Below are 20,999 nucleotides of genomic sequence, written 5' to 3'. Positions count from 1 at the left end.
GGAGGTCATTTTGTAGGGCTCTGGCAGTGCTCATCCTGTTCCTCCTTGCCCAAAAGTGCAGATACCAGTCCTGCTGATGGGTTAAGGGCCTTTTATGGCCCTGTTCAGCTCTCCAAGCGTAACTGCCTGTCTCCTGGAATCCTCTCCATGCCCTTGAGACTGTGTTGGGAGATACCGCAAACCTTCTGGCAATAGCACATATTGATGTGCCATCCTGGAGAAGCTGGACTACCTGTGCAACCTCTGTACGGTCCAGGTATCGCCTCATGTTACCAGCAGTGACACTGACCATAGCTAAATGCAAATCTAGTGAAAAAACAGTCAGAAAAGATGAGGAGGGAAAAATGTCAGTGGCCTCCACTTGTTAAACCATTCCTGTTTTGGTGGAATGATTGACTTAATGTTATTCTCTAAAAGTGTCCCTTTAATAGTTTGAGCAGTATATATATACACTGTATATATGTATGGTAATTTTGTAGTTGTAAAAATTGATTAGTGTTAGGGTGTGCAGGGATCTTACCCTTGAAGTTTTGAACGCTCCTGTTGTGGGGCTCCCCTTAAAGTTTTGCGTGCTAAGTACCACCTATGCCAAATCAAAAGCGGGGTTTGACTGGTCCCTGTTAAAGCCAGGACATATGGATAGGGTTTAAAGTATTTGTTGGTACGCATGGCCTGAAATCGGGACGGTACCAGTACGTCCGTTCACCCTAATTTGGATGGCAATCACGACTGAAATACGCCATACTGTATATTAACTGCGTGGGGTACTTTGGACACTACGAAGCTTTTCTCGGTCATTAAGTCAGAATCGTGAGTCAAATTCCAAAAGACAACTTTGATTTTTTTTTCTTTACTATTATCTAAAGTTTGATTATCTTGAGGAACTCTTCAGAAGTTGCACATTCACTTTACTGCAAGAAGATGGCGCTACCTGACACCTCTCTTAACCACAAACTTTAAAACACATACCGCAGAAAATACGGTGTATATGCTTTTGTTACCAAATTTCTTCGAGTCTGAAGTACATGTCTCAAAATGTTCAACAGAATAACTGGCAAAAATCAAGGCGTTAGCAATGGATAACGGCATATGCAGGAGGGTTTTTTTTATTGAGCTACTACAGCAACAATCAGAATTGTTAAACCCTTGCATGTTTTTTCTTCTTTCAGAAACATTTCAGCCAATTAAAAATGCACTTTACCCTGAACAAAAAATACCCCTACATAATAAGTTCACTTTCATAAAAAACACATCTAAGAACTGCAGAATTATTATAATTATTCCGTTTTATGCTGTAACATTTTCGACCACGTCAGGATGCTTTTATAATCTGATTGATCTTTTGAATTAATAAAGACACTGTATCAAGCAGCTGTCCGGCTCGCTGAAATCTGGAGCCTTTTAGACAGCTGTGGAGAGCATGCGCATTCACCTGGAATTGTTGCCCGAGCTCATAGACTTCGCCTCGGTGTTCACAGCCGATCTTCTCGCACCGCGGGCAGCAGTCTTTCGGGTAGTGGCTCACATGAATACACGCAGCGGGCAAGGCGGTACACTCCGTTTTGCCGCAGGCCGCTCCCTCGGCGGTACATTCGCACTGGGTGCAGGGGTCCGAATCCAGAAAGTACCACTCGCCCACGTAGTACACACTGCCGTTGGCATCGCAGGTGCTCACTTGTCCTGCCACGGAGAAGGCCAGTCCGCGTAGCGCACTGAGTTCGAGTAACAACAAGTAATAAAAGGCTATCGCCTTTCCCATGACCATCTCTTAATCTTATAGCGCCAGGTGCGTATGTCTTTTGGAGTTTAAAAAAATATTCCTTGTGCGTTTCAAAGTTACTTTTCCCGGAGACTAGGTTTTCGAAAAATAGAACATTTCAATTGGAGAACATCAAATGCTGGCGTGGGGAATTTTTGGAAGGGTTCAGTGCCCCCACTCTGCACTTTCCAGTTTCACTTGTATTTCGGAAACGCAAGAGGGACAATGGTATAGCGGAGATTGACGATGGGGGCAGTCCTTCGCTTCCTGCTCCTCTACTCCTGACAAAGGTAATGTCCGTTTGGCTGTCCTGCGCTTCGAAGACTCCGCTCATGCAGAAACGCAACTTGCAGCTCGAGCCCCTCGCTGTTCTTAATCCGAAAGCCGGAGTCGATCTTCTGTCTAATCTTCTAATCTACACGTGATTGGCTCCATCCAGACCCCCGCGGGGAACTGCAGTCTGTAGTCCAAATTCAGAACGGTGCCAACAGGTCCCATGCAGCTGCACCACACGTAGCTTCGATTTCCAGCAGGAGTGTAAAAGTTTATGGAGTGCGAAGAGATGGGTGATAAGCCAACACTTTACCTACAGATCGTTCTGACTTTTCTTCACCAGTTAAACTTTATTTTCATGTGCGTTTACGTTTTAAAAAGCTATTCGTTTAACTCCGTATAATATTCGTATAATATTATTAATGCGATTGTAAAACTGTTTTATACATCTTATAGCCCAAACCGATATTAAAGATTGGTACTTTTCTATTATCGTGACACAAATTGTGAATTTCCCATTGGGATTAATAAAGTATCTATCTATCTATCTATCTATCTATCTATCTATCTATCTATCTATCTATCTATCTATCTATCTATCTAACAAATGGTATTATCGTGACGTAAGACGGAAAATTTACGATTAGGTACCAAATAGGAATTTTAACATTAGCCACCCAAAAGGGACATTAACATTAGGGACCTATAGGTAACTATGCTCCACCCCCACTAACTTTAAGGTTAATATTTGTAGTTGGGGTAGGCTAGAAAAGTACCTAAAGATTTGACCTTGATAACACACAAATAAGTATATATTTGGTTGCATCGGTTTCAATGTGGAAATTCTTCGATATGTAGCAACACGCAAGAGCACAAAGAAGGCGAGGTAAAGATACTAAAGGATAAGAAGTGCAACATCAGCCGCCGTGCTGCAATCCGCCAGAGACGTGACATTTAAGAACATGTAATGATTAACTAAAGTAATAAATCGAGACGAGATAACCACATTTCTTTAAGGAATACTTTTTAGACAGATTCGCATATGTGGAGTGTGGACGGGAACTGTAGACATTGTCATGTGTTTTGTATGTATTGGTTCATACGGTTTTGATCACGGAGTTAATGAGAAGATCTGTCAAACTTGCCCATCTGATTACATTCATAGACGCCTGGGGTCTTTTATACACACTGAGCCGGAAAGCAACCCTAGACTCCCCATGCCTTTTGTTCGCAGATCATCTTGCACTTAGCCCTTTGATGTTTAGTGCATGCTGTTTTCAGGGTAGTATTAATTTTTACCGTTTTTAGATTTTTTTCTCCTACAGCAATCCACAAAGGCGTGGATCTCGTACTTTAACGAGTGAAAGTCAATGGAATGCAGCCATAAAACAAACTTTTAAAAATCACTTTACAGAAATGTGATCCTTAATGCATGCGTGATTCCCTACAAAACACTCTCTCCTGGTTTAATTTTTTTTGTAGTCTGGCTGCTTTCCGATCTAAGTGCACACCTTTGGTAGTAGCTTTTTTTTCAGGCTTTAATTTTACCATGTGTTGATGGAGTGTACCACGACAGACCTCGCGATACTTTGTTCTTGGAAACGAGAATGTTTGAAGTGGCTGCTTGGATACGGAATATTTCAGGAAACACTAGCGATTATTAGCGCGGCGCGGATGTTGGTAAGTGTGTTCTGAACCTACCAAGTAGACACTTTCTTAATCGCTGGTTTTACAACATAAGTCCGTATGATAAAATTACAGAAGTTATGAGCGAGTTGCGTGATGAAATGAGCCATCGGTTAAATGCAAAGGAATAGTTGTCGCGTTAAGGTCTTTTAAAGACCACTGGAATTTAAAAGTAAATATGAAGGTTGACTTACTAATCAATCTATATATCTGTCTATCTATCTAGTGTAAACGTTTCAACTATAAGTTAGCACACTTTTATATTTACATCATTAATGTCTCCTTAATGTAGAAACATTAACAGTTAAACATAAAGGAATTAAATAATATATTAGAAAAATTAATCAAATCAATAAAAACCTCGCCGTGTATGTGTTCAGTTTTAATGTGCAAATATTTATTACAGGCTATGATTTAAAGATAACTGCTTTTAACAGTTAACATCACATGTATTACATTTTAAGCCTAAATAGATTAAAAACAAGCTGCAGTACATGCATTTTTGCATAATTCTTTTACTAATTTTCCAATCCTGCTTATTCTGGTAGAGCATGTGGCAAGATTATGATAATTAGTAAAACGTTTGCTGCTGTTTCAAGTGGTGAAAATATATGGAGAGAGTCCGTTGTCTGTTTACTTTTAGAACATAAGAAATGTGAGAAACGAGAAGAGACCTTTCAGTCCAACAAGCCCTTTTGTTTAGCTAATAGCTAAGCTGTCACTATATCTCATTCAGATTCTTCTCAAAGGTTTCCAAGGTTTATGCTTCAACTACAGGTCTTGGTAGTTTGTTCCAGACTCCCACAACTCTTCTTAAAGAAGTGCTTCCTGGCTTCAGTTTTAAATGCATTTCACCTTAATTTCCACTGGTGTCCTTGATATCATGATTCACCCTTAAGACAAAATAATATTTCTGATTTTACTTTATCAATAAATGCCTCTGAGGATTTTAAATACCTGGATTAGGTCCCCACTCATTCTCCTCTGCTTGAGACTAAACAGGTTTAATTATCTGAGTCTGTCAGAGCAGAACATGGCCTTAAGTCCTGGGATAAACCTGCTTGCTCTGGTCTCCTCTACTTTGTATTGATATTATTAATTTCAAATGTTAATTTATGGGAATACTTTCCAAAAAGGTTCACAAATGCTATTATAACTGTGGGTGGATTTCACTTCTCAATATGCACATTTCACTCAACAGCAAGCTGTTTCCACCTAATGAAAATAATGTTGAAACTTACTCTTTTCCTTACTGCCAAAATAATTGATTGAATAGATGTTAGGAGCATAATCTAGGAACATCTTTTTAATAATATTAGTTTTGAAATGATGGTAAAAAAATACTTTTTAATAGTACAGTATGCTAGATGACACTGAGGTACAGTATTTAGGTCTTGGGTTTGAATGCTAGCCCAGTCCAGTCAGTGTCAATGAGAAGACTGCATATATTCTCCCCTGTGTGAGTGGGTTAATCTCCCAAACCCCCAGGACTGTTAACATGTGACTGAATGTGAATGGGTATGCAAATATGCTTTGCAGTTAATTTATGTTTTTTCTGGGTTAATTACCCAGCTTTCACTAATGCTAATTAGACATTGGATTTTATTATTTTAAAGTGCTTATTCATTGTTTTGTTATTTTTTCTTTCTCCATGTCTGTGAAAAGACAGTAGGTCACCTTTATGGCTCTAATACCAGAGGATGAAGATGGTGAATTCCTGGAGAACTATGAACCAACCCATTCACTTTGGAAACTTGTGGAGCAGTATGTGCCTGTGGCAGATCTTCCAGAGATCAAAAGGATTTTGGGGGAAGGCCTGGTTGATTTAAATTTAGAGATGCATAAAGAGGTAGGATTGCATGCTATGAATGCTGCTTTTAAGTTTCAAAAGGATTTGTGTTTTTGTATTTTTATACATTTTATTGTAATTGGTCATCATTCCTTGGCTTTTTTATTAAGTACTAAGACTATATAAACACTCTTATATCTTAAGCAAATCTTGAAAGTCATTGTTGTAATGATATTATAAAGGAGAGAGATATATTAAATAAAATGCATGTTATCAAGTAGGTTAAAATATTAAATGAACACATATCAGTTTTCCCCCGGAAAGATTTCATATCTTTAGTTCTGCAAATTTTCATTTTTTTACCCCTGTACTTTTCTATAGGTTTTTGTCTTCACTTTGCACCTTACTAATTCTTTCTGGGACAGAACTGTAACATACCAAATGTCCCTTTGTTTTACCGTGAAAAATAGTTCACAAAGGGCACTCTAACCTCCAAAGGATTTTTCTCAATGTTGGACAAGTTAATCCTGGAAATGTCTAAATTGATTATTCTTGGTTTACATTTATACCTCACAATACATTCCTCTTTAAGATTAACTTATCATTCACGTCCTTACAATGGGCTGACTGCCTTCTCCTTAGGAAGTTGACATTCTCTCTGCAGTACCTTAACAGCAGCTGATGGAGGCTACCTCAGTTTCCTCCACTGCAAAGACTGAGTCTCAAAGTACCATAGCAAATGGCTTGAGCCTCTGCAAGAGCTCTGTTCTAGCTAAGATTCACAGATATGTCAACCTGCTCCTGGATTGCTACCTTTGAGAGACTTATTTCTGAATCTAATGAATGAGTACAGCACAAACCTAAACAATCAACAACAATATTTATTTATATAGCACATTTTAATACAAATGATGTAGCTCAAAGTGCTTTTCAGGATGAAAAAAGAGAAAAAAGACAAAATATAAAAAATAAAATCAGGCAATACTAATTAACATAGAATTAAAGTAAGGTCCGATAGCCAGGGAGGACAGAAAAAACAACAAAAAAAACAAAATCTGCAGGGGTTCCAGGCCATGAGACCACCCAGCCCCCTCTAGGCATTCTACCTAACATAAATGATCTCAGTCAGTCCTCATGGTTTTCATGCTACTTTTATATCCTTGGGCTCTCAACTCACTACCTTTAAAAGCGATCATCCAAATGACTATGGCTCACTATATTAACACTTGCTACAAGACATATACAGTAACTTACTTTGGGGAGATAATGTCAGTAAACAAGTCAGTTTCGGTGAGATAATACCTAAACATTATTTTATTCTAAACTTGTTTGTTTTCAGAGAAACCAGGCATATCATATATTAAAGTTAGAATAACAGAACACATACAGCCTAAATAATTGAAATACATTTCCCAAGCTTTGATTCAGTAGAATCAGCTAAAGTGTTTTTCACAGTATACAACATTGTGCTGCTTTTCTCCACTTCTCCGTTGAAGTGCATTTTCATTTAGTATGTGGTGGTGTACTTTTGAAAGCACAATGTTTCTTTGCATCTTCTAAACAATTTCTCTCTCTCTCTCTCATACCAAACACCGCTTTTCACATCTCTCTTATCAAAAGCCGTGTGTCGTTTGTATCATGCCAGTAGAGGTACGTTCTCTTATACTGTGTGTTGATGGCTATTTTCAGTAAGGCTAAATCACTCCAGAATGTGCTCAGTGACCCCAAACTAGATAAGCAGGTTGAAAAGTGGATGGAGGGATTTCCTTTGTTTTCTCTGAGGATTCTTTTGTTTACACAAATATATCTTGTACACTTTAATTGTTCAACTCTTTAGTTTTCTCCTCTGCCAAAGCCTTAATACCGCTATTTAAATTCTACAGATTGCCACTGTTGTTCAAATGAGCATTAAAGCATCACTCACTGCTTTTTATGTGATGCATTTATTAGTTCAATCCATCAATCTATGTGAGGGTGACTTACTCTAATTTATCAAAATGGGGTAAAAATGATTTTAAAGTTCACAGCTAGTGCATTCATTGATATTTTTATAGTAGTTGTTGACATTTTATGTTGTATTTTACACTTGTTTTCTAAGCTGAGTTGTGTTTCTAAATTCAGACATTCCTGCATGTGTCAAAAAGTTCTATTCCATATGGACTCTGTTCTTGGACTTCTGTTTTATTCCTTGGCCTGTTTTGTTCTGCTGAACTAACCAGCTAGTCTATTGTACATTCTGTACAGTGGGAAGTGGGGCCTCATTTCAGTTGTATTTTTATAACATCAGATTACTTTTTAAAACTACCTCACTGTGTGGTTAAATATATTTGTCTTGTAAATTCAGCCACCGATGAATCCCAGCTTATGTTTACAACTGTGGACTGTTTGGTGCATTCCCTTCATGTTCGCCTCATGTCTGAGCAGATTTCCTTGCTCCAAGATGATTAACTAAGAATTCTTTTGCTTAAAATATTTTGAGTGATGAATGCTCCCTTTGGCAATTTAAAATCTTTAAGATAGTGTAGCTCTCTCAATTTTTATTGGCAGTGTTTACAAAAACAAAAAAACAAAAAAATACTTTGTAAAGTCAGGACCATTGTTAAAAATATTATTTTTGTTAGTATTTGATGAAATATACACATTATGTTTAGTATGTAGTCTTATACCATCATACAATGCCTCAGGAATGTGTTACTGGATATTACAAAAAGAACCCATATAATAAAATTGAGATTTTTTGTATTCTTTTTCAAAGCCATAATCTTGTTGCAGAGGATGTAGTGTTTATATAAATTTTATAGAAGATACCTTGTACTAGGCCATGAGTGTGCAAACACAAATCTGCACATAAAACTGATTTTGAATTTGATTTTTTACCTGATTGTCAATCACAATTCTGAAAGATGCTAAAACTGGCAAAATGTTTGGCATATTCATTCAACCATGAAGTCAGTAAATGGGTTAGAAATTAACAGATGGACGAACTTGTTTTTGACAAGACAAAAATCCCAAATTTTAAAGTTGTTTCAAATATATGACAAACTTAAAATCAATAATTTCATATTTTCTTTTTAACGCAGATACAGTAATAATGACTGTTACGAATACATTTTAAAGAGCAGCACAGTGACTCAGCACTATAGCTAGCAATTCTGCCTATAGTCTTGAATACTTCTTGCTCACTTCCTGTGTGCTATGTGTATATTCTCTGTGCCTGTGGGGGTCTCACTAATTATTCTGGTTTCCTCCTGCAACCCAAAAATATTTAAGTGACACTGATTTGCAATATTAAGTATACATCTTGTGTGTGAATTTGTCCAGTAATAGATTGGTGTGCCATCTAGCCCTTGTTACTACATTGTGCCCTGTTTTACCAGGATAGGGCATAAGTTCTGACTCCTTGTGACACAGAATTGGAGTTAATTGATGTAGCAAACTTGGAAGTTTACTTATTCAAATGCTACATTTTATATAGATATTGCTGTCTGTCCATTAAATAAAATCACAAAAGTCATTGAAATTCCTGTTCCTGTTTTAAGTGTCTTCAAATAACCTTGTTTGTATGTTTTTGACCTGGAGAAAGAAAACAAAATTTGTACCTTCTCATCATATAAAGTTCTTAAGTCCAAATAAAAATATAGAAGCCCAGCATTACGGAAAACATTGTTACTGAATGCGCCTTTTTACTGTGCCACCATTTTATGATTATTTATAGATGATTAAACTGTAATGGCTCCTTTTTACTCATAATATTAATGTCATGCTTTATAATTAAAACATAAGTTAAGTATTCTCATGCTTATAGACCTGCTTATTAGTCATTCTCTGTGTTAATAATTAATAGATTGTGTGGCACAGAAAACACTTCGGTGGCTTTCTGGTATTTTTCTTTTTCTATCTTTTTTATTTGTTCACCACAAGTATTAAGAATTTTTTTTTCTTAAAAAAGGTCTTTTTTTGAATTCCAGCACAGGATGTGAAAGCATTGATATCATGACTGTGTTGGTTGTTTGCCAAACCGAACAAAAAAAGATACACACTGTAATTAAATACTTCAAAGTCCGTATAGTACAGATTTATACAATGTGGCTATTCAGTTGTATTTAATTAAAAGGCTACAGTGACCCAGACTTTGCTGATTTTACTAACCAAACCTCTGAAAATAGAAGAATTTCTACTGTATATATGATTTTTGAAGTATTCTTTTTGGGAAGTGCTTATTTTTGGCCAATAATAATGGTGCTTTGCTTGTGCCTAACTGCAGTACAATGTTTTTCTAATCAGTGCTCAGAACTCCACCCGAGGATCTGCTACATTCATTCTAAATCAGATTTTAATTTTGTGTTATGCCTTGATGATGAGGAGAATTTCCTTCCTTATAACTGAAATGTCAGTGTTTCGTTCTGAATAGCATCAGTTTGTGAGGCACAGAGAGGGCAGAAATTTATTCTTGTACAGTAAAAATCAAATTCTTATAGGAACTCTTGTACGGAAAATGTTCGTCCTGATTGTAGATTGCAGTTACACCCAGATGATAAACCCAATTGTTGTAAATTTAACTGAGAAATTGAATTTTTAAACTGAAGTCTGTATACAAAGATATACTAAGATGTATACTTGTTTCATTTCAAAATTTGAATGGACCAGTAGTTAAGTGGAGCAGTGTTGTTTAACTTCTACCATATTAGATATTTAAATAAAGCTCTGAGCTGGGGTGCCCAATGCGTCGATCGTGATCGACCGGTAGATTGGAAAGGTAGTGCAGGTAGATCGTGTTGCATTCAAAGAAATTTTTTTTAAACTTTAGTCTATCATATATCCTCCCTATGGCATTTGCCACTTGATTGACATACAGGGCGGCCAGTCTGAGATCTCTTTTCTTCTAAAACACTGGTCATCCTGCACGCACAATCAAACACGCGATCTACTGCAAAACTCCGGCTGTGATCTAGTTAGCCTTCCAATTTATATCGAGTAAAGAAGAGATTTAAAAAAAAAATGTTTGGGGAGGGTATGGGCTGGATGTGGAATTGAAAGAGGATTTTTTTTCCTCACAATGTCACAATCGAAGCGCATTTGTGTGATCTGTCAATCTATCATTGCTATTCCAAAGAAGGAAAATGTGGAAAGGCACTTTCGAACTGTTCATAAAAACTACGAAACTGACTTCCTTCCGAAAAGCGATCTGAGAAAGAGAATGAGGGAACTAAAATCGCAGTTAATCGGATATCCGTCATTTTTCACCAAAACCTCGCATCAGAGCTGGAGACACAATGGAAGGCGTGTGCGCAATTTAACAGCATACGCTACACAGTGCAGATTGAAAATTGCCTGTCAGACTTTGACAGACGGTTTCAAGACTCAGCTTTACTTGAGCCAATCACTACAGTTAAGTGTTATCCATTTAAGGAAGATGTTGAGGGTGATTCACCCGCATCAAAAATTACAATACTGTTTCACCTAAAACTCCTCTACTGTGGAGGATGAGATTTTGACACTACAGGATGACATTCAGCTGAAGTATGGGGCTCTTGGACAGTTTTGGAACTTACTCACAGAGGACAAGTACCCAAATATGAGGAAATGTGCTACCTCCTTGACTGCATTATTCGGCTCTACTTATTTATGCGAGTCAGCCTTTTCCCACATGAAGATTATTAAATCCAAATACTGTAGTGACCATAAATGTATTCAATTGTTATTGTGCCATAAAGGTTATTCAGTTATGCAAGGTGAGACAACATATATTTTATGAATAAAGTATACTCAGTGTACATATATATATATATATATATATATATATATATATATATATACAGTATATATTGTGATAAGAAAAGACACGAGACATGGCAAAGGTATGGATAATTCTGTATCCAGGCTGCAAAATGTAAATGTTTAGGTTGATTCAAGTTTACAAGACAGAGTCCAAGACAGAACTGAATTCCAGGGGAAAGGAGTGAGGCTTTATAGGAAGTCCGGGGGAAGTAATGTCATCCTCGGGCCCGGGGCCGGACGTGATGTCGTCCTCGGGCCCGGGACCGGAAGTGATGTCGTCCTCGGGGACGGGACCGGAAGTGGTATGTCTTGAGTCGAGGCAGTGGTTCCTGGTGGGATTTCCCGGGAAAGGTCTGCAGGGAACTCAGAAAGAGCGTTAGTGCACCCCGCCAACCCCCGGGCAGATGTTTTACCATTCTTCTCCAGGCCCTTCAGCTGCCTCCTATTCACACGTGTGTGACAGTATATATGTACAGTTGCGCATGAAAGTTTGTGAACCCTTTAGAATTTTCTATATTTCTGCATAAATATGACCTAAAACATCATCAGATTTTCACTCAAGTCCTAAAAGTAGATAAAGAGAAACCAGTTAAACAAATGATACAAAAATATTATACTGGGTCATTTATTTATTAAGGAAAATGATTGAATCTATACTAATAAAAGGCAAAGCCCTCACTGACTGACTGACTCACTCACTCATCACTAATTCTCCAACTTCCTGTGTAGGTGGAAGGCTGAAATTTAGCAGGCTCATTCCTTACAGCTTACTTACAAAAGTTAGGCAGGTTTCATTTCGAAATTCTACGCGTAATGGTCATAACTGGAACCTCTTTTTTGTCCATATACTCTAATGGAGGAGGCGGAGTCACGTATCGCGTCATCACGCATCCTATGTAATCACGTGAACTGAAAACAAGGAAGAGATTTACAGCACGACTCAAATGCGGGAACGAAGGTAAATGACGTTAATTGTTGAGTGTCTTTTAATACTGTGTAAGCATACATATTAACACATGTGCAATTAAACGTGTGCATTTACGGGCTGATTTCTCAGGCTTAAAAGCTCGCCTTTTATCAAACGCAGGAACGAAGGTAAATGACGTTAATTGTTGAGTGTCTTTTAATACTGTGTAAGCATACATATTAACACATGTGCAATTAAACGTGTGCATTTACGGGGTGATTTCTCAGGCTTAAAAGCTCGCCTTTTATTAAAAAGGTAAATGCAAACTGTTTTCATTCTGAAGGGCACAAACCACGTTGGATTTCAGCCATTAAACGCGCAAAAATGTCGGTACACCAGATAAATAAGCGCAATATATTATCAGTTGTATTGTATGCTTACAATACATATAGAAATGTGTTAATCGTTAACTAATAGTATGGGATGGTGTTTTTCGACTCGCGCCTTGATTTAAACGATTCCATGTCTTGGTGGGTTTGCGTAGCTTATTGTCAATATCTTTACACCTGTTTTTAAGACTTATTGACTGAAACGAGCTTTCACGAAAAAACTTAGGGCTTTGCTACAGGATACACCCTCCACAAGTTAAGGAAGTAAAAATAAAGGTATATATTTCTGTTTTATTTAAACCTTTTAAGTTCGTATGCATAGCCCCATTTGGCTGTTTTAGTTTTTTTTTTCTTTCTTCAGTAATATTTAATCTCCTTAAAGAAAAACAACATATACATTTTACTTTTTTTGTATCTCTTTAGTAATATTTTAGTGTAAAAGGATAACCAGTATTTAAACCTTTTATGTTACTTTATAAAGTTATTTTACACAATGTTGAAAAATTAATAAGAAAGCTACATATTTTGGCAGCTGCTGCTTTAATTTTCAATGAATAATAATAATAATAATAATTCATTACATTTATATAGCGCTTTTCTCAGTACTCAAAGTGCTATCCACACAGGGAGGAACCGGGAAGTGAACCCACAATCTTCAACAGAGAAAACCCAAGAGAAAACCTCAATGAAGAAGAAACAGTTTGCACTATCTAAAAAGGAGAAACCCTCATTTATAAAGGTTTGCTGCAGAAGACTTAACTGAAAATAAATTAATAGTTCCTATGTGTATAATACATATTTATCTATTTGACTTATGCCTTTATTCCAGCAACTTGCAACATCTGAGGTACAATTTGTTACATTACTTTTGTTTTTTGCAGCACAGGCAGGTGAAGTGACTTCCTCAGGGTCACACAGTGGTGTCAGTACCAGGTTTTGAACTGACAAGCTCCGGGTTTGCTGAAATATTACTGAAGAAAGAAAAAAAACGAAAACAGGCAAATGGGGCTATGCATACAAATGTCCATCCATCCATTATCCAACCCGCTATATTCTAAATACAGGAGCCAATCCCTGCCAACACAGGGCACAAGGCAGGAAACAAACCCCGGGCAAGGTGCCAGCCCACCGCAGGGCGCACACACCCACACACACCCACACACCACGGACAATTTAGAATCGCCAATGCACCTAAACTGCATGTCTTTGGACTGTGGGAGGAAACCGGAGTACCCGGAGGAAACCCAGACAGACACGGGGAGAACATTCAAACTCCACGCAGGGAAGCGAACCCGGGTCTCCTAACTGGCACCTTTCACTGCGCCACCATACCGCCCACATACAAACTTAAAAGGTTTAAATTAAACAGAAATACAGTGATCCCTCGCTATATCGCGCTTCGCCTTTCGCGGCTTCACTCCATCGCGGATTTTATATGTAAGCATATTTAAATATATATCGCGGATTTTTCGCTGCTTCGCGGGTTTCTGCGGACAATAGGTCTTTTAATTTCTGGTACATGCTTCCTCAGTTGGTTTGCCCAGTTGATTTCATACAAGGGACGCTATTGGCAGATGGCTGAAAAGCTATCCAGCTAACTTTCTCTCTCTCTCTCTCTCTCTCTCTCTCTCTCTTGCGCTGACGTAGGGGGGTGTGAGCAGGGGGGCTGTGTGCAGCTGCTTCCTGAAGGACAGGCTGCACGGAGCTTCGCATACTTAAAAGCTCAAAGGGCACGTATTGATTTTTTTTATCTGTCTCTCGCTATCTCTCTCTCTCTCTCTCTCTTCCTGCTCCTGACAGAGGGGGTGTGAGCTGCCGCCTTCAACAGCTTTGTACCGGCGGTGCTTCGCATACTTAAAAGCCGTATTGATTTTTTTTTTGACTGCTTGCTTTGCACTCCTTTGAAAAGGAAGATATGTTTGCATTCTTTTAATTGTGAGACAGAACTGTCATCTCTGTCTTGTCATGGAGCACAGTTTAAACTTTTGAAAAAGAGACAAATGTTTGTTTGCAGTGTTTGAATAACGTTCCTGTCTCTCTACAACCTCCTGTGTTTCTGCGCAAATCTGTGACCCAAGCATGACATTCTAAAAATAACCATATAAACGTATGGTTTCTACTTCGCGGATTTTCCTACTTCGCGGGTGGCTCTGGAACGCAACCCCCGCGATGGAGGAGGGATTACTGTATATACCTTTATTTTTACTTCCTTAACTTGTGGAGGGTGTATCCTGTAGCAAAGCCCTAACTTTTTTCATGAAAGCCCCTTTCAGTCAATAAGCCTTAAAAACAGGTGTAAAGCTAAACTTGCAGCACCGCTATTCAATTACACTTGCCTAACGCCTCTCCTAAGGGGAGATACTGTGGGATCTGGGCATCCGTCAAAGCACCAATCACAGGCCCGATTAGAAAGCGGGAAGCTGTGATTTGTCGTCTCCCTCCCATGTAACAATCACAGCCCGTGTTACAATGCACTATGTATGTATGTGTATATGTATATATGTGTGTGTATGTATGTGTGTATATGTATGTGTATATATATGTTGATATGTGTGTATATATATAATATATATATATATATATATATATGTGGATGTGTATATGTATATATATATGTATATATATGTATATGTAGATATGTGTATATCTAGATATGTATATATATGTATATATGTATATGTATATATATGTTTACATAACCTCTTTAACACAATACTTCTCCGCTGCGAAGCGCGGGTATTTTGCTAGTATTACATATTTGTGAGTGGCAAAAGTATGTGAACCTTTGCTTTCAGTATCTGGTGTGACCCCCCTTTGCAGCAATAACTGCAACTAAACATTTCCGGTAACCGTTGATCAGTCCTGCACACCCGCTTGGAGGAATTTTGTCCCATTCCTCCGTATAGAACAGCTTCAACTCTGGGATGTTGGTGGGTTTCCTCACATTAACTGCTCGCTTCAGGTCCTTCCACAACATTTCGATTGGATTAAGGTCAGGACTTTGACTTGGCCATTCCAAAACATTAACTTTATTCTTCTTTAACCATTCTTTGGTAGAACGATTTGTGTGCTTAGGGTTGTTGTCTTGCTGCATGACCCACCTTCTCTTGAGATTCAGTTCATGGACAGATGTCCTGACATTTTCCTTTAGAATTCTCTGATATAATTCAGAATTCATTTTTCCATCAATGAAGGCAAGCCTTCCTGGCCCAGATGCAGCAAAACAGACCCAAACCATGATACTACCACCACCATGTTTCACAGATGGGATAAGGTTCTTATGCTGGAAAGCAGTGTTTTCTTTTCTCCAAACATAATGCTTTTCATTTAAACCAGAAAGTTCTATTTTGGTCTCATCTGTCCACAAAACATTCTTCCAATAGCCTTCTGGTTTGCCCACGTGATCTTTAGCAAACTACAGACGAGCAGCAATGTTTTTTTTGGAGAGCAGTGGCTTTCTCCTTGCAACCCTGCCATGCACACCATTGTTGTTCAGTGTTCTCTTGATGGTGGACTCATGAACTTGAACATTAGCCAAAGTGAGAGAGGCCTTCAGTTGCTGAGAAGTTACCCTGGGGTCCTATGTGACCTCGCCGACTATTACACGCCTTGCTCTTGGAGTAATTTTTGTTGGTCGACCATTTCTGGGGAGGGTAACAATGGTCTTGAATTTCCTCCATTTATACACAATCTGTCTGACTGTGGATTGGTGGAGTCCAAACTCTTTAGAGATGGTTTTGTAACCTTTTCCAACCTGATGAGCATCAACAACTCTTTTTCTGAGGTCCTCAGAAATCACCTTTGTTTGTGCCATGATACACTTCCACAAACATGTATTGTGAAGAGCAGACTTTGATAGATCCCTGTTCTTTAAATAACATAGGGTGCCCACTCGCACCTGATTGTCATCCCATTGATTCAAAACACCTGACTCTAATTTCGCCTTCAAACTAACTGCTAATCCTAGAGGTTCACATACTTTTGCCACTCACAAATATGTAATATTAGATCATTTTCCTTAATAAATAAATTACCAAGTATAAAATTTTTGTCTCATTTGTTTAACTGGTTTCTCTTTATCTACTTTTAGGACTTGAGTGAAAATCTGATGATGTTTTAGGTCATATTTATGAAGAAATATAGAAAATTCTAAAGGGTTCACAAACTTTCAAGCACAACTGTATATCATTTTTAATGTAGGTAGATCATTTCAACCTGGTCATTTTAAAAGTAGCTCGCAAGCCGAAAAAATGTGGGCACCCCTGCTCTAAAGTGTTATGGGCAGCACAGCAGCCATTGTGTTTAGTGCCATCACCTTACAGTTTCAAAGTTCTGGGTTCAGATCCCTACTTGGTCACATTTTTGTGGAGTTTAGACATTCTCCTATTTGTGTATCATATCTGGCTTCCTCCCGTAGCTTATTAGCAACTTTAACACACTATGAGTGACAGTAGGTCTCTTTAAACGTGTACTCAACAATAAACCGATACCCTGTCCAGGACTGGCTTCTATTTTGTTTCCAGAATAGGTTTTGGCCTCTGTGACCCACAACTGAATTAAGCGAGGTCAGAAGATAAATGTGTGTATGAAAAGCTTTACTTTTGCACCATGGCCATCATTGCGATGTACATTAATTTTGTTCATTCACATCTAAACAACTGGATTGTTTGAATGTCCAAGATGCAGTGATGATAATCTTAAAAGTTTCTAAAATGCCAAAGTGAATGACATAAACAAACTATTACTGGACTATTGTAGATTTTACATTTCAAAATTGTAATACCTCCAAAATAATGAAATGTGTATTGTGTGAGGTATATTCCATACTCAAATACAAACACCTAAGTTATCATTTCTGCTACTTCTGCTGTCCTTGAATATGTTCTAACCATCACATGCATGTTTCTGTGAAAGGAGAACACAAGGATTTCATTTCACCATGTAGAATGTACTTGTCTTCTTTTATGGTAAAAACAAACTCTCTGAATTCTTCTGTACTGAACCTCTTCTCCAGGAATGTACACTAGAAATGCCATTGGATATTTTAGATATACAAAACTTACAAATAAAAAGCACTTGTAGAAACATGCTCACTTTTTCTCAACTCTGAAAGACAAGCTTACCTTGGGGAGTAAATGATTTTGACACGTTGGAGACTGGTATTCAGTTCAGGATTCTCTCCTGCCTTATATCCTATACTATTGTGATAGGTTTTATCCTTTTGCAACACTCCATTCAACAAATCAACAATGAAAATCAACAATGTGAGACTGCCTGTCAGAGTTACTAGTACATTTTTGCCCCGTCTTACTTTGGTTAATATCATGTTACCTAAAATGTTTAAAAGTGTCCATTTAGGGACCTATATTCCCTCCTTCCTTTCAACCTAAACAGAGGTGGCCTTAGGGGCCTAGGGCTGACCAACCCCACACGGGGCTGCTTATGTCAAACTCTATTACTGGTATGTGTGGACTGTATAAACTTTTCCGTGAATTTAATAAAAATAATGTTAACATATACTGGATTTTCTCATTACAGTATTCAGCTAAATTTTTGCAAGATAACACGTGGACTTTATTAGAATATAATGATATAAACTATTAAAAAAGCGCAATTCATAATGCATGACAATACCACGGCAGTGCTAAATGCAATACGGTATCATGCGGAAATTAACAGGGCCTCTTCTGAAAAAAGTACCCAAATTGCAAGTATACTCTGAGTCTCAATATGCGATAAGGGTTCCTCTTAGAAGGATCTCAAGTATATATATATTCTTTAGAATATAACTTGACAAATCCACTTGAACGGGACATGAGGACCTCAAAAGCAGGGCCCTCTTAGGTGCGGGACCTGGGGCAGTTGTCCCACTTGCCACCACCAAACGCCACTCTTGAACCTCAATTATTGGGAAAATGAATTATGAGTTTTAAATTCAGCATCTTTAAATATAAGGAGACAAATAAACAAAAAGTGAATAGTGCTTGGAGGATTTTTAAATATTGTTTTCAATATAGGAACAATATTCAGACTTCTGACTTTTGCATCAGATACTTTAATCTGGTAAATTTGTAAGTCGTGATCTGTATGTTCAGGCCATTTGTGAGTCATATATTACTGTTAAACTATTCACATGTCTAATTATTCTGCTAAACACAAAAAGCCCAAAGGTGCTTTTCATTTCTGGAAACAAAGGTGAAAAAGGATGGCCTGAAAGATATGCTTCATTTCTTTTATGTTTATTGTTTAATGTGTTCACTCAGTCTTTTTAAGCAGCGTGATGTTACAGGTTCCTTTGCACCAGCCAACACCCATTTGCTCCCACAACAGGATATGAACTTTCAAGCTCAGCATTTCTCTGGCTTTTCTGCAAAATGCGGCAAAAACAAAGCATTATTCCTTTAAGTTAAAGACACAGTCCTTTAGCCTGAGAGTCTCCTGTTGCTGGTCATGGTGGGTCACGGTGGGTCTTTGGCATACTACTGCTCTGGTTGACATCAAGTCCCCATTACGCCTTGTGTGCTAGAGCTGTGAAATGAGCAAAACATTTAGATATGAATTCATATGCTAAAATATGCATATATTTTTGTAACATAACATTAGAACATTAGAACACTCTAGACAAGAACAGGCCATTCAGCCCAACTAAGCTCGCCAGTCCTATCCACTAATTTCTTCCAAAAAAACATCAAGTCAAGTTTTGAAAGTCCCCAACGTCTTACTGTCTACCACACTACTTGGTAGCTTATTCCAAGTGTCTATCGTTTTTTGTGTAAAGAAAAGCTTCCTAATGTTTGTGCGAAATTTACCCATAACAAGTTTCCAACTGTGTCCTCGTGTTCTGGATGAACTCATTTTAAAATAACAGTCTCGATCCACTGTACTAACACCCTTCATAATTGTAAACACTTCAATCATGTCACCTCTTAATCTTCTTTTGATTAAACTGTATAGGCTCAGCTCTTTTAATCTTTCCTCATAATTTAACCCCTGTAGCCCTGGAATCAGCCTAGTCACTCTTCTCTGGACCTTTTCTAGTGCTGCTATGTCCATTTTATAGCCTGGAGACCAAAACTGCACACAGTACTCAAGATGAGGCATCACCAGTGCATTATAAAGGTTGAGCATAACCTCCTTGGACTTGCACTCCACACACCGTGCTATATAACCTAACATTCTGTTAGCCTTCTTAATGGCTTCTGAACACTGTTGGGAAGTCGATAGCTTAGAGTCCACTATGACTCCTAAATCCTTCTCATAAGGTGTACTCTCGATTTTCTGACCACCCATTGTGTATTCAAACCTAACATTTTTACTTCCTATGTGTAATACTTTACATTTACTGACATTAAATTTCATCTGCCACAAATCTGCCCAAGTCTGTATGCTATCCAAGTCCTTCTGTAATGACGTAACGAATTCCAAATTATCTGCTAATCCACCTATCTTGGTATCATCTGCAAACTTAACCAGCTTGTTACTTATATTCCTATCTAAATCATTAATACATATTAAAAATAGCAGCAGACCTAGCACTGACCCCTGTGGAACACCACTCTTAACATCGGCCAATTCTGAAGAGGTTCCTCGCACCATCACCCTCTGCTTCCTGTGTGTGAGCCAATTCTGCACCCATCTAAAAACATCACCCTGAACTCCCACTACTTTTAATTTGATGCCTAAACTCTCATGTGGCACCTTATCAAATGCTTTCTGAAAGTCAAGATGAATAATATCATATGCTCCACTTTCATAGTATCCTTTTGTTGCCTCCTCATAGAATTCCAGCATGTTAGTAAAACGTGACCTCCCTCTTCTGAACCCATGCTGACTGTTCAGAATAACTCTTGTCCTTGCCAGGTGTTGCTCAATCTTATCCTTAATAATTCCTTCCATTAATTTTCCTGTGATGCATGTTAAGCTTACTGGCCTATAGTTGCTTGGATCTGTTCTGTCACCCTTTTTATATAATATGATATAATTTATTGTGAATGTTTTAAAATTTAGGTTAAATATTCTGGGCCCTACATATACAATGTATTTGTACCGTATGCACTATTTTTATATTTCCATTATCAAAGTTTATTTGCAAATGCATCTATAGCAGTGTACCTTAAAAGAAGCACAAGAAAACCACATCTTTCAAATCAGTGAGACACTTGAAAACACAACTTTACACAACAGCAGGTCACCCTGCGAGAAGAAAGTGATGTGCTCAGCTAGGCATTTTTTGGTATTCTACATAAAAAAACTCACACTAGATCTCCTGTGATTGCTCAAAACACACTAAATGTAGTCATTAATCTTTTTTTTTCCATGCTATGGCTTCTGTATACCCCTAGAGGTCAGAAGACATAATGCATGTCTCTTTTATATATGATAAATTAAGGCACTATGAGCCTTTTTCTACAGTAGTTC

At 37.9% G+C, this 20,999-nt stretch overlaps 2 protein-coding genes across 4 annotated transcripts in view; one reads left to right on the top strand and one right to left on the bottom strand.

The window, feature by feature from the left end:
* The window catches only part of zgc:113531 (uncharacterized protein LOC541359 homolog), a 53,051-nt gene extending 50,895 nt beyond the window's left edge, over positions 1-2,156 (bottom strand). Inside the window, exon 1 of the mRNA XM_051933149.1 lies at positions 1,433-2,156. Coding sequence (XP_051789109.1) covers positions 1,433-1,765 — 333 coding nt within the window. The 5' untranslated portion in view covers positions 1,766-2,156. The remainder of the gene's footprint in view (positions 1-1,432) is intronic.
* Positions 2,157-2,194: 38 nt separating this feature from the next.
* ccdc24 (coiled-coil domain containing 24) overlaps positions 2,195-20,999 on the top strand; it is a 112,478-nt gene continuing 93,673 nt past the window's right edge. The window contains exons 1-2 of one of the 3 annotated variants that reach the window (XM_028811281.2): positions 2,195-2,325; positions 5,384-5,567. In XM_028811281.2, the coding sequence (XP_028667114.2) occupies positions 5,400-5,567 (168 nt within the window). In that variant the 5' untranslated portion in view covers positions 2,195-2,325; positions 5,384-5,399. Of the gene's footprint in view, positions 2,326-3,513; positions 3,713-5,383; positions 5,568-20,999 lie in introns of those variants that run through there. The other 2 variants (XM_028811280.2, XM_028811279.2) reach the window with 2 other exon arrangements.

The sequence above is a fragment of the Erpetoichthys calabaricus genome, chromosome 10, assembly GCF_900747795.2.
Source record: "Erpetoichthys calabaricus chromosome 10, fErpCal1.3, whole genome shotgun sequence".
In the NCBI taxonomy this organism is placed as follows: domain Eukaryota; kingdom Metazoa; phylum Chordata; class Cladistia; order Polypteriformes; family Polypteridae; genus Erpetoichthys; species Erpetoichthys calabaricus.
This window is presented reverse-complemented; position numbering and strand designations above follow the sequence as displayed.